Raw genomic sequence first — 14,431 nt, 5'->3', positions numbered from 1 at the left:
TAGACCAATAGAACAGGACTGAGAACCCAATATAAAATCATCTTCATATAGCTATGTAGTCTTTGACTAAGCAGACAAAAACATACACTGGGGAAAAGAATCCCTTTTCAATAAATGATACTGGGAAAATTGGATAGTCACATGTAGAAGACTGAAACAGAATCTGCAACTCTCACCTCTCACAAAAATCAGCTCATGGTGGATAACAGACTTAAACCTAAGGCATGAAACCATAAGAATTCTAGAAGAAAATGTTGGAAAAACTCTTATAGACATCGGCCTAGGCAAAGAATTTATGAAGAAGACCCCTAAAGCAATCACAGCATCAACAAAAATAAATAAATGGGACCTGATTAAATTCAAAATCTTCTGCACGGCCAAAGAAACTATCATTAGAGCAAATGGAAAGCCTACAGATTGGGAGAAAATATTTGCATTCTATACATCTGATAAAGAGCTGATAGCTAGAATCTGTATAGAACTCAGGAAAATCAGCAAGAAAAAAAATCAAACAACCCCATTAAAAAATCAGCAAAGGACATGAACAGAAACTTTTCAAAAGAAGATAGACTAATGGCCAAGATAAAAAAAGGCCAACATAAAAAAATGCTCAACATCTCTAATCATCAGGGAATTGCAAATTAAAACCACAATGAGATATCACTTAACTCCAGTGAAAATGGCTTTTATGAAAAAGCCCCAAAACAACGACTGTTGGCAAGGATACTGAGAGATAGGAACACTCATACATTGCTGGTGGGACTGCAAACTAGTACAACCTCTATGGAAAGTAGTATGATGATACCTCAAAGAACTAAAAGTAGACCTACCATTTGATCCAGCAGTCCTTCTACTGGGAATCTGCCCAAAGGAAAAAAAGATAATCTGCACCCGAATGTTTATAGCAGCAGACTTCACACTTGCAAAGATTGGAAATAACCCAAGTGCCCATCAATACATGAGTAGATTAATAAAATGTGGTATATACATATACACACACACACATACACACACCATGGAGTACAACTCAGCCATAAAAATATCCTGGATGGAACTGGAGCCCATTTTCCTCAGTGAAGTATGGCAAAAATGGAAAAACAGACACCACATGTACTCACCATTAAATTGGTACTAACTGATCAACACAGATGTACACATATGGGAAATAATATTCACAGGGTATTGGGCAGGTGGTTGGGGAGCGGAGGAGATCATACCTAATGGATGTTGTGCCCGGTGTCTGGGGGATGGGCACACTTGTTAGGTGATGCAAAGGCAATTTATGTAACCAGAGTGCTTGTACTTCCGTAATACTCTGAAATAAAAAACAAAACCACAAAAAAACTTGTTAGTTGTCTTTTTCTCATTGCTATGAATTCCCCTTTATCACACCCACTAGCCACCCTCTGCTGACCTGTCAAACTTTCTGGTTTCCAAGTAAACTGGATAATATTTCTGTGTTGTGCTCCAGGACAAATTTGAAATCCAAATTCAGGCAGAAAATATGTAACGTAATTGTAAGAGCATGTTTTATGGTCTTGAAATGTTTGTTTTACTAGACTAATAAAGCAGAGATATTTTTATTCCATGGGGTATTTGTGTCTGACCAAAGGAAAAGGATGACATTGTTTAATATAAATTCAGTATATTAAATTATTTTAGAGTGAAAATTTTGAGAGAACAAAAAGCCCTTGTTTTTTTCTGTATTCCAAATCAGTGTATTTGGAGATTAAAATTAAATTGCATATATCCAAATCCTGAAAGAGAAGTGGCTAGCATTTTTATAGAGAATTCATTTTAACAGAATTAGAAATTAATATATGCTTACTTCTTCTTAGCTTTACACAGTAAACATGAATAGAATTTCTTTATTCTTATGAAGAGGAAAACTTCCTTTGGGAAGGTGAATGAACTATAAATATTAGAACTATAAATGTTGAATCGCCGTTTTAAAATATAAATCTAGCAAGCATATCACTCTTCAGCCATGCCCTCTAGGACAGCTACATATGAATTCTTTCCTTCCAGACAGCTCTGCTTTTTTCTTCTTTGGAAGCAGCAGGTTCGTTTTCTACCTTCTTGCTTTAGCGAACTGCAAAATTACGTCTGTGGCTCCTGTCCTAACTCTAAACAGTTACAGTTTCTACAAAGGAGGTACTTGCCTCTGTCAGAATATGTGCCATTCCTAAATGTCTAAAATCAAATGTTTTAATCTTTGAGTCAAACAAAGAAAAGGAAGTAACAGGAAGAATGCTTATATTTACTTATATTTGTTTGTCAGCACTAAGTTGATAAATGGGAATACAAAGATAAAAGAGCTCCTATGGGGCTCAGAATCTAGATGGAAAGAAATATATGTAATCCAATTAGTGATTTAAGGTCTATAATGTATCAGAAAAGACTTTATCTCCAGGGTAAATAATATATTGGCTCTGTCTTTTCTAGTAACTACGACAAGACCTGAATCTTGATGGATGAATTTGTAGTAGAGTGGGAAGAGAGCATAAGGGGAATATATCTTGGCAGTTTACTCTACCAAGTTAATACTGGTTATGTAGAGGGGAATTATGGCAGAGAAGGCTGAATTAGGTAGGTGGAGTCATATTTTGAAGACCTTTAATGTTGTGCTAAGGAATTTGAACTTAAACCTGTGAGAGCAGTGATCTCCAAAATGGGATGTACTCAAAACCAGGGCATGTACAGGATTCAGTATGAGGAAAATATTAGAATTTCTAGTTTTTAAAATTTTATTTTTTCCTTTTAAAATGTCTATTTTTATATATGTTATATAAAGAGCATATATCATTGTGATCTGTATATTTTATAATAAAATAAATTTAAAAAGCAAGCTATAATACATTCAACTTTTTTTTATGTTTGGAAAATACTGTTTTAGGCCATCTTTAAGCAGGGAAATGACATAAGGAGTGAAATTGGAGTGTGGATTAGAATAGGGAAAAACTGGAGTAAGAGAGACCAGTTAAGAGACTGGAAAAAGATTTTGAGGCTTGAACTGAGGCAGTGCAATAGAGAGAAAGGGGAAGACTAGGGGAGCAGTGACATGTTGGAGTAGGAGACTGGGCACAGGACAGGGAGAACTTTAGTCCTGGAGTATGGCCAGACTTCTGACATACGATCCTGGATGGTAGTGACACTATGATTTTTTTCTGTGACGGGGTCTCACTATGTTGCACAGTCTGGCCTCGAACTCCTGGGTTAAAGTGATCCTCTCCCTTCATCCCCACACCACTGCAGCCAGCATGACACTGTGTGATTGAACTAAGGAACATAGGAAGGGTATTTAGCTGTGAGGGTGAGGATTATCACGTCTTACAGGCTGCGGTCGTTCTTGCACCTACTGCCCCAATCTCAGTGAAAACAAAGTGGTAATTGGCCCTTGGCTTTACACGTTGAAGACTATAGACTGGGAATCTTTTCCAAGCATTTTCAACCAAACTGAACAGTGAGGTCACCACTGCATTTAGCCATAGTTATTTATTAAAGCACACAAACTACTCTTAAGGATTGGACCACATAGGAAAATGTAAAATGTGAACATTCATAGTCACACCAAGTAGCTTGAATTCATTATTTCCATATGGGCAGGGGTGGGGTGCAGGGAAGTGATTTGGATCATAGCCATTATTTGTGGAAGTGCTAGGTAGGTAAAAGCATGGTAGTTACCTTGCCCTGACAATTTCTTTCCAAGGGAGTAAGTATGTTTTTCTTTCTCCTTGTTGTAAAGAATTGGTTGCCAGATTGTGTTATTTATAACAATCTCTCATGGAACAGCTGCCAGGAAAAGAAAAGAGGCTATTCCCAGTAGCTCTGTTCACCTCCCATCCCACCACTATAGCCACACACACATACATCCGGTTTTCTGATTTAACTTTTGTTTTTTTTCCTCCAGTTTTACTCAGTGGTTTTGGCTTGACCAAAAATGTTCTTATAATGAAAGATTTCTGGGCTTTGCCATACCTTGGTAATTGCATTTTCCGAGCTTAATTTGTTTGCTTTAGTCAAGACTAACTGGCAGCAGTTTGCATTTTAAATTCCATGGTGTCTTGATTTTTCCCTAGACGCTGAAATGCTGCCTTCACTTGGAAACCCTGTATATTTCTCTATTGTCAACAATGCACACATTTGCTGTCCTTCATAACTTGTGCTTTTTGTTCTTGACATTGCCCTGGCTTCTCTGGAGGAGCAGGCTTGGGATGAGGCATACTGGGGACTGTTGGAATAGGTCTTTGGAGATTCCAGTTGATCTGTGCAGAATAAGCATACTGTTGGTGTTAGAAAAGAGCTGATGCCATGAAACACATGCTGTGGATTGGCATTTTCAGAGAACTTTCAAGTTAATTGCATTTCAGATACACAGTTGCTTCACAGTCCAAACAGTCCATGTTTATTCATGGCTTGTAGTCAGTCACACATGATTAAAAATACTTCTCTGGCTCTTATCAGTTTTTCCACTTTCTATCTCTGGGTTCCAATTAGTAGAAGGCCATTTGCATTTCTAGAATGGGCTTTACATTTTTAGATTAAAATATCAAAATAATGGCCATTTCTTTCTATTACAACTTTTATAAAAATGTAAAGAAAGATAGTATTACAAAGGTACAAGGATGGCTTAGTTTTCTTTTTAGACTTTTGTTTCTTCCAGGATTCCAGCTTTGGAAACAAAGTACACTGATCAGACAATAAAGACTTTCCTTTGGAAGTGGTGGAGTTGCAAAGAAATTGGGAGTGTGTTTGATCTCAATGATTCTTACGTGATGCATTCTCTGAGAACAGAGGTGGAGAGGGGCTAGTGGAACAGCCACCTCCATCTGTATCCTGAGCCCTGCTCTTTCAGACCAGTGCCTTTCTTTTCACACTAAAAACAGATGGCAACCAGACATTGATGGGAGGGGTCTGTTCCTTGTGATCCTTAGGGATTTTGCATTCAGTTTAGCAAAAAGTCATCTAAAAGCAAAGAGAGAAATGAGCCTACAGCCTGTTCACAATTATGCAGAACTTGTTCGGCATTCACAGTACCAACTGATTTAAACACTTCTGCAAATATTGAATGATAACAGCATTTATTTTCCAAGGCAACATTGTCACATGGGGACTTCAGAGGCATCTGCATTGGGGTCATTTTATTCACTTTGGAGTACACTTAATAATTCAATTTATTGTAGAACAGTTAACTTATAAAAATCAGTCATCTTATTAGAGAAACTTAGAAAAACAAAGGATTCACTTTCAGTGTGGGCTAAAATAAATAATAAATTAAAAAAGAGAGAAACAGAAAAGGAGATTTTTCCTCTGCAAACATATTTTCATTTTGATGAAATGGAGCACCTTCTGTGCTATTATAATAACAATTGTGTGGATGTCTGTAGCAATGGCCTGTGCCCCTGCCTTTCTACACATTGTTAGAAGTAGGATTCTGCAGGCTGTTTTGTCCTTAGCTTGCATGTATGTGGTCTGATTTATTAATGTTTTTTGGGTTCCTAGATGGTGAGTTGAAGGCTTATAAATTTTTTTTCCTAAAAACATGTTTATAGGGACTTTTTTTTTTAAGTCTCAAAGTTAAAGTCCAAAAAAAATTAAGAGAGCCTTAAGCAGAGGAGTAGAAAAAAAATCCAAATTTGAGCTTAACCTTAAGAGACCTTCAAAAGAAATTGTTTAGTGCTCTCTTCAGCAGCACATAGACTAAAATTGGAACGATACAGAGAAGATTAGTATGGCCCCTGCACAAGGATGACACGCAAATTCATGAAGCGTTACATATATATTTTTTTAAATTGTTTCAACTATGAATTATTAGTTATATGTAGAAAAAGGAATAGAGATTCTGGAATAGATTCTATATTCAGAATAAGAAATTTCAAGCAGTAAGACAAGGCATTCTGGTGGTTGAGTCTCACTTTCTGAGCAAATAAGACTCTTTGCTTTAGTAGAATATGAGCTGAAATCACCCATTTTCCCACCCAAAGCAGGAATCTTTATTTTATTTATTTATTTATTTATTTATTTATTTATTTTGAAACAGAGTCTCACTTTGTTGCTCAGGTGAGAGTGAGTGCCGTGGCATCAGCCTAGCTCACAGCAACCTCAAACTCCTGGGCTCAAGCGATCCTACTGCCTCAGCCTCTAGAGTAGTTGGGACTACAGGCATGCGCCACCATGACTGGCTAATTTTTTGTATATATTTTTTTAGTTGGTCAATTAGTTTCTTCCTATTTTTAGTAGAGGCAGGGTCTTGCTCTGGTTTCGAACTCCTGACCTTGAGCAATCCACCTGCCTCAGCCTCCCAGAGTGCTAGGATTACAGGCTTGAGCCACCGCTCCCGGCCAGGAATCTTGATTTTAAATAAAAATTTTAGGGAAATTGGAACCACTTACAGAAATTGCCATGTAGATATTCACTTCATTCTTGAACCTGGAATAATTTAGTCCAGTATTTTTCATACTTTTTAAAGTAGCAGAATTGGTTTTCCAAGCCAAAACTTATATAGATGACTAGAAGGTAAAATTAATAACAGAAGAGTTGTCCTGGCTTGCTCAGAAAGGGCAGTAGGAGCCTGGCTTTCCCTGAGGCACCTCTGGGAAACTCTTAAATTACTATTGAGAAACATTGGTGTATTTAAATTGCAATTTAAGGAATTTGTTTTCTAGTTGATTGTTTTTGGACCTCTGTTCTCTGCATTTATGATAAAACGTAATAGCAAAATCTGTAGGTAGAAATTTGTCCAAAATATATTAAGTAGCCTTGCTTAGCTGCTCAGTTTTAATACTTTTTAGTCCAAGTTTCCTCTAGGTCCAGAAAAGGACCTGGCTAAGTGTAGAGTGATTGCTTAATAAATGTTAAATAGATGAATCATTGCAAGTGATAATCCAATTTCTACTTGAGCACTTCTCATGATGAGAAACTCATTAGTTTACAAAATTTTGCTTTTTGACTAAGTATGATTGTCAGAAACTTAACACAGAAGCCAAAATTACTTTTGTTCATTGTTACTTTTTGTTCTTAGTTTTGTTATTGAGCTACTCAGGTAAACTTTGGTCCTTCCTTCAGACTGTCAGATATTTAGAGAGTGCTACTATTAATATTTGTTTCTTTCTTAACTCCACTCCTTTTTTTTTTTTTTTTGAGACAGAGTCTCACTTTGTTGCCCAGGCTAGAGTGAGTGCCATGGCGTCAGCCTAGCTCATAGCAACCTCAGACTCCTGGGCTCAAACAACCCTTCTGCCTCAGCCTCCCGAGTAGCTGGGACTACAGTCATGCGCCACTATGCCCGGCTAATTTTTTTCTATATATACTAGTTGGCCAATTAATTTCTTTCTATTTATAGTAGAGACAGGGTCTCGCTCTTGCTCAGGCTGGTTTCAAACTCCTGACCTCTAGAGCAATCCACCCACCTCGGCCTCCCAGAGTGCTAGGATTATAGGCGTGAGCCACCGCGCCCGGCCTTAAGCCCACTCCTTGCCCTGCCTACTCTTCCCTATGTACACAGTCTTTTCCTTTCCCTATTAAACATCTGTTCTTTCAGCTATCATGATTTCTAGCTGTTTTAGCATCTTGATGACTTTACTGATACTTTTTAGTTTACCAAGGTTAGTCTTAAAATAGGATATTCCAGCTGATATTTAGTACCTACAATATTAGGTATTAGACCTAAATTTATAATATCTAAGGCATTAGTTCTGTCTAGGTATATAACACTGGACTAGAACCTCTCTTAAATGGGTCTTCAAACTAGTGAAGCTTTATTTCTTTAAACATTATTTAATAATACAGATTCTTTAGTTATATGAATAGCCATTACTAGCTGTTAGAGTTTAAGACACTGGGATAACTGCTATAAACCTGCTTTTTCATCTGTAAAGTGCTACTACTAATAGTTCTTACTGCATAGGGTTGTTATAAAGATTGAAAAAATGTATGTAAAGTGTATCACAGTTCCTGGCCAATAGTAAGCATTCAAGAAACATTACTTACCATTATTAGTTTTTATTGTAATTAATGAGTTATTCGAATTATAATGAGAAAACCCACCACTTGGCCCAAAAAGAATATAGAATTTTTGCTATACATGCTTAAAATGCAGAGAGTAATACTGAACTTATAGGTTTAGATGTAGATTCTCTGGTCATTAAGTATATCCAGGTGTAGAGAGCACCTGTTCAGAGCTTATGATAGATACATCACTTGCTATGTGCCACTGGACTTACAGAGCTTATGGTTGGATTAACCCATAAATGATCTCCCCCTGCCACATCGAGATGATCCTCCTTACTGAAAAGAACAAATTGTTCCTAAACCAGAAGAGGAGATTGCACAGAAGAAAAAGATATCCCAGAAGAAACTGAACAAATAAAAACTTATGGCACAAAAACAAATTCAACATAAAATAAATGCAAAAAGAAAACCTACCACTATGAGAAAAGATTTTCTTCATCAATTTATTCATTCATTTGTCAAACAATTATTAAATGCCTACTATGTGCCAGATACTGTGGGTAATAGGCCTTACTTTTCTCATCCGTAAAAATAGAGACTAATAAAAATAACAATACCATTATCATGCTATTGTTAAAGGATTAAATGAGTGCTTTGTACATACCTGAGGTTGTATCATAAATATTTGCTACAGAATTTAAATTCCTGGCCTGGTGTGGTGGCTCACCCCTGTAATCCCAGCACTTTGGGAGGCCGAGGTGGGAGGACCACTTGAGCCCAGGAGTTCAAGACCAGTCTAGGCAACACAGCGAGACCCTGTCTCTCTACAAAAAAAAAAAATTAGCCAGGCATGATGGCATATATCTGTAGTCTCAGGTACTCAGGAGGCTGAGGCAGGAAGATCACTTGAAGTCAGGAGTTTAAGGCTGCAGTGAACTATGATTGCATCACTGCACTCTAGCCAGAGCAAGAGTAAGATGCTGTCTCTAAAAAAATAATAATAAATTATAAAAAATAATAAGAATAGAATGTGAGTTCCCAAAGAATGAGGCATTATATTGTATTCATCCTGTTATTTCCTGGTACTATAGCAAAATGATTGTTCTATAGTGTTTTATAACCATATTAAATCATCACACTTTGTGAAAATCTTTTTTAAACTCTAAAGAAATATATAAATATAAATAATTTATTCCATAGTCGTAGAAATAGATAATGTGGTGGTTTTCAGACTCTGTTCTTTAGACCCTAGGGTTCCAGAGGTGTCTCAGGGACTGCCCCCACAGTCCATGAGGTACACAAGGGGGGAGGTAGAGATTCCAGATCCTCCCAAGCACAATTCAATTAGAACAACCCCATTTATTTCACTTGTTTTGCTATAAAAAAATTTGAAAAGTATTGTGTGCTCTGTGTTCTCGTAAGCCATCCTAAGTTTATCTTGTGATGATTTTTGTTATCCATTGTCCTTTGTGATGCAGATTTTTCCCTTTTCCATTTGACAGACAGATGTGCTGGTTGTGAGCTGTGATCTGATAACAGATGTTGCTTTACATGAGGTTGTGGACCTGTTCAGAGCTTATGATGCATCACTTGCTATGTTAATGAGAAAAGGCCAAGATAGCATAGAACTAGTTCCTGGTCAAAAGGGGAAAAAAAAAGCAGGTAAGGAAGCTTGGAGTTTGATGTATTTGTTTGTTGGGTTTTCATAATTGTTATTGTCATTCATGCTTCCATGTAAGAAACATTTATTGAGAACCTACTATGTACCTCAGATACTGTGCTAGGAGTTGATGACATAAAGTCAAATAAGACACAGTCCCTGACTTAAAAATGTTTATAGTTATTGATTAGATTCTGTAATATCCTTTTATATGCAAAGAGGAGCATTCAGAACTATTTGCATTGTATTTAAGTTTCAAATAATTGAATACACATATCTAAGAAACAAAATAAAAATCTCATTTAAAATCAATTTCTTTTAACATTTAAACTTTAATTACAAACTTTATTAGATACCGTTAAGCAATTAAAATTACTATTACCAAAAAAAAAAAAAAAAAAAAGAAATAGATATTAAAAAAAAAAAAATTACTATTACCAATTTAGTATGGTTGATTCTTTTGGATACTTCAGTCACATTAAATATATATATATATATATATATATATATTTTTTTTTTTTTTTTTTTTTTTGAGACAGAGTCTCAGTCTCTTGCCTGGGCTAGAGTGCCTTGGCATCAGCCTAGTTCACAGCAACCTCAAACTCCTGGGCTCAAGCAATCCTCCTGCCTCAGCCTCCTGAGTGGCTGGGACTACAGGCGTGTGCCACCACACCCAACTAATTTTTTTCTTTTTAGTTGTTTGGCTAATTTCTTTCCATTTATAGTAGAAACGAGGTCTCGCTCTTGCTCAGGCTGGTCTCGAACTCCTGAGCTCAAGCAATCCTCCCGCCTCAGCCTCCCAGAGTGCTAAGATTACAGGTGTGAGCCTCTGCACCCAGCTTAAATAGTTATTAATCATGCTTATCTTCCTAGGATTATAACATACTTATTTTGATATTCTCTGAGGATTCTAGTAGTACTTTTACAGGGTTTTTATTAATTTAGTTTTTCTTGGAATAATGTGTTTTTTTTCTTTGAAGTATTTCCCTGGAGTGATGTGTTCTTTAGGTTTTGCTTAGCCAGAATTATACAACTTATTATCTTTCCATTATTATATGTTGGCATAGTCTTTTACAATTATTAGCAGCTATATAAGGCTTATTAATAGCTTACCATTATTAATAGAACCACTTAGAGCTTTCATTCTTAGGATTTGAATAATCTAGTTTATATTTTTAGCTGTCCTTTTTAGGGCATTTGGTTAAATCATAATTTTCAATTATAGCGTTGAAATTTATTTCTAGTTTTCTTGTGATCATATGATCACAGGTGCAAATTAATTGCTGGACACTTTTTCTGTCTTATTATGTAAAGATACTCAGACTAGTCAGTCCCTTTGTTCTTGATAAAAGTTCTACTTTTGCAAGGTCTGGTTTACTTACAATTCCATGTATTCATCCTTTTCTACCTATACAGATAGAAAGAAATACATATCCAGACTTTATAAACAGATATATATTTTACAATAAATTTTATTTCTTTTATTCGTATTCCTCTATGAAAATCAACTTAAAAATAAAATATCTTATTATAGTTATGCTTCTTGACATTAGAACTTTTTAATATATTTTAATTTGCTTTTATCTCTTAATTATCATCATAAATGCATAGCTTTTCACAATCCTTTTTATTGTAAATTGAAAATTTATAATTGTATAAATTTATGTGGTACAAAGTGATGCTATAATATATGGATACAAAGGAATAATTAAATCAAGCAAGTTAACATGTCCATCACCTCAAATACTTAACATTTATGTGGTAAGAACATTTGAAATTTACTCTCTTAGCAATTTGAAAATGTACTTTATTATTAACTATTAATATATTCACAACACAATTCTATTTTAAATTTACTGTAGCTATTACCTATCTACCCATTCATTTAAAAATGTTTTAATGCTTAAGTTGTCCCAGTTTGGCCAATGGAAGTTTCTTTAAGCTGGATCCTTTATTGTCTTTGAAAAAGTATGATATATAGTTGTAACTTGTTGTAGCTGGAGTGTGAGTATGGGGGCTAGGGAAGCAGATGGGACTGGAGAAGGTACAGGGATCAGACCAAAGAGTTTGAATTTTATCCCCAAAACAGTGAGGAGTTGTTGAAGTATTTTGAGCAAGGTAATGTCATAAATCAGACTCATGTTTTAGGAAGATTTTTCTTTTCTTTTTCTTTTTCTTCTTTGATGGTGGGGTCTCACTCTGTTGCCCAGGCTGAAGTACTGTGTCTTGTTCATAGCTCACTATAACCTTCAACTCCTGGGCTCAAGCGATCCTCCTGCTTCAGCCTCCCGAGTGGCTGGAACTGTAGGTGTGCTCCATCACACCTGGCTAATTTTTAAATTTTTTGTAAAGATTGGGTCTAGCTATGTTGCCTAGTCTTGAACTCCTGGCCTCAGGCAGTCCTCCCACATTGGCCTTCCAAAGTGTTGAGATTACCGGCATGAGCCACTGTGCCCAGCTGGATTTTTACTTTTTGTGACATGAAATTTTGAACTCTAATATACCATCTATATTTTGTAACATTTGAAGGCTAAGGTTCACCTAAATAACTGAGTTTTAAATTTCTCCCATGGAATGCTATGTACTTCAATGATAAGCATTTTTTAAAAGAATTTTCTCAGATTGTATATTTGGCCTGCCTCTTGGCTGCTGTTGTGTGTCAGAACAGCCAGGAGTCCACTGTTCAAGTGATGTCAGCTTGTGAAAAATTACGACAAATTTAACAGTTTAAAACAACATCATGGGCCAGGCGTGGTGGCTCACACCTGTAATCCTAGCACTCTGGGAGGCCAAGGTGGGTGGATTGCTCAAGGTCAGGAGTTCAAAACCAGCCTGAGCAAGAGCAAGGCCCCGTCTCTACTAAAAATAGAAAGAAATTAATTGGCCAACTAAAAATATATAGAAAAATTAGCCTAGCATGGTGGCGCATGCTTGTAATCCCAGCTACTCGGGAGGCTGAAGCAGTAGGATTGCTTGAGCTCAGGAGTTTGAGGTTGCTGTGAGCTAGATTGATGCCACGGCACTCTAGCCTGGGCAACAGATTGAGACTTTGTCTCAAAAAAAACCCCACAACATCATGGATCAGGAATCCGGGCATGGCTTAGCCCGGTCCTCTGATTCAGAGTCTTTCCCAAGGCTGCAAGTAGCTATCAGCTAAGTTGGAGTATCATCTGAAGGCTCAGCTGGGAAAGGATTTGCTTCCAAACTCACTTTGTTATTGGCAGAATTTCATTTCCTTAAGGCCTATTGGGCTGAGAAGCCTCAGTTTCTAGCTAGCTATTGGCCAGAAGCTACCCTCTTTCTTTATCACTTGGGCCTCCTCCAATATAGCAACTTGCTGCATCAAAGCCACTAAGGAAGAGAATGTTCTAGAAAGACAAGTCAAAATCTTATGTAACATAATCATGGAAGTAACATTTCATTACCTATATCATATACTTTTTTTTTGAGACAGAGTCTCACTCTGTTACCCTATATCGAGTGCCGTGGCATCATCATAGCTCACTGTAACCTCAAACTCCTGAGCTCAAGCAATCCTCCTGCCTGAGCTTCCTCAGTAGCTGGAACTTCAGACATGCACCATGATGCCCAGCTAATTTTTCTATTTTTAATAGAATTGTGGCCTTGCTTTTGCCCTGGGTGGTCTAGACCTCCTAAGCTCAAGCAATCCTCCCCTCTCGGCCTCTCAGAGTGTTAGGAGTACAAGCATAAGCCACTGTGCCTGGCCTACCATTTCTTCTGGTTAGAAGCAAGTCACTAGGCTGGCCCATACTCAGGGAGAGGGGGTACACAAGGGTGTGAATACCAGGAGGCAACTGTCATCTTATTCTCTCTACCACAACCGGGCTAACTAATGTGTCTTGGGTCTCAGCTATGACAACTGGGTTTTACTTTCCATCTAGTCTCTTATCATCCAGGAGGTTAGCCCAACCTTGTTCACATGATGGCAGCAGCAGGTTCTAAGACAGTGAGAACAGCAGCTACAAGGTTTCTTGAGGCCTAAACTCAGAACATGCACTGTGTCACTTCAGCTGCATTCTGTTAGTCAAAGCTAGTTACTGGGCCAGCCTAGATATAAAAGTTAGAAAACTAACTTTACCTCTGGATGGGAGGAACAACAACAAGTTTGTGACTCTTTTTATTCAACTATACATACTGTTTTAGTTTGCTAATATTTTGTTTAAGATCTTTAAATTTGTGTAGAGTAAATATGCCCATAATTTTCCTTTTTCATCATATCTTTGGTTTTGGCATCAGGGTCATTCTGGCCTCATAAAATGAGTTGGAATTCCCAACTCCAAACCTAGCACCTGCCATAGCGTAGGTACACAAATATGTTTATTGGTTGAATGAATGAATGAATGAATGGATAAGTAAGTGACTATAGAAGATACATACAGAAGGGTCAGTCAGAGAAGTAAATATCAAGAAGTGTGAATCGTTGAATATGACAGAATTTTTAAAAATGGAAGTTCATGGTGTTGTCTGCTTTCTTAACCTTATTTGTGTAGTCTTTCTTAGGATGGACATTCTAAAGATACCTGCTCAGTTCCCAAAGTGAAATTCACTTAGCTAAATCAGAACAGAAAAAAAACCTTTCCAAGTTTCTATAATTTACCTCATATGCTGAAGTCCCAGTACCTGTGATAGCTACAAAGAAGCAATACAGGGAGGAGGGCCTGAGAGGGAGAAAAATGTGCTAAAATGTAACATTTCTTGAAAAATTGGCTGACTGGAAATTATTGCTCCCAGGACATTAGTGATTCAAGGTTTTTGTGAGCCTAAGGACTTGGGTAGGGTAAGCACTCCAAATTGTATCCA

At 36.9% G+C, this 14,431-nt stretch overlaps 1 protein-coding gene and 1 non-coding gene across 4 annotated transcripts in view; both read left to right on the top strand.

Moving 5' to 3' along the window:
* The window catches only part of EIF2B3 (eukaryotic translation initiation factor 2B subunit gamma), a 107,552-nt gene that overhangs the window by 31,390 nt on the left and 61,731 nt on the right, over nucleotides 1–14,431 (top strand). For all 3 annotated transcript variants that reach the window (XM_075997729.1, XM_075997727.1, XM_075997728.1), the window contains exon 4: nucleotides 9,453–9,612. In XM_075997729.1, coding sequence (XP_075853844.1) covers nucleotides 9,453–9,612 — 160 coding nt within the window. The remainder of the gene's footprint in view (nucleotides 1–9,452; nucleotides 9,613–14,431) is intronic.
* On the top strand, nucleotides 5,677–5,783 carry LOC142869696 (U6 spliceosomal RNA). The gene has a single exon (XR_012918270.1). It is a non-coding gene; the product is annotated as a U6 spliceosomal RNA (small nuclear RNA).

The sequence above is a fragment of the Microcebus murinus genome, chromosome 2 (assembly GCF_040939455.1).
Source record: "Microcebus murinus isolate Inina chromosome 2, M.murinus_Inina_mat1.0, whole genome shotgun sequence".
In the NCBI taxonomy this organism is placed as follows: Eukaryota; Metazoa; Chordata; class Mammalia; order Primates; family Cheirogaleidae; genus Microcebus; species Microcebus murinus.
This window is presented reverse-complemented; position numbering and strand designations above follow the sequence as displayed.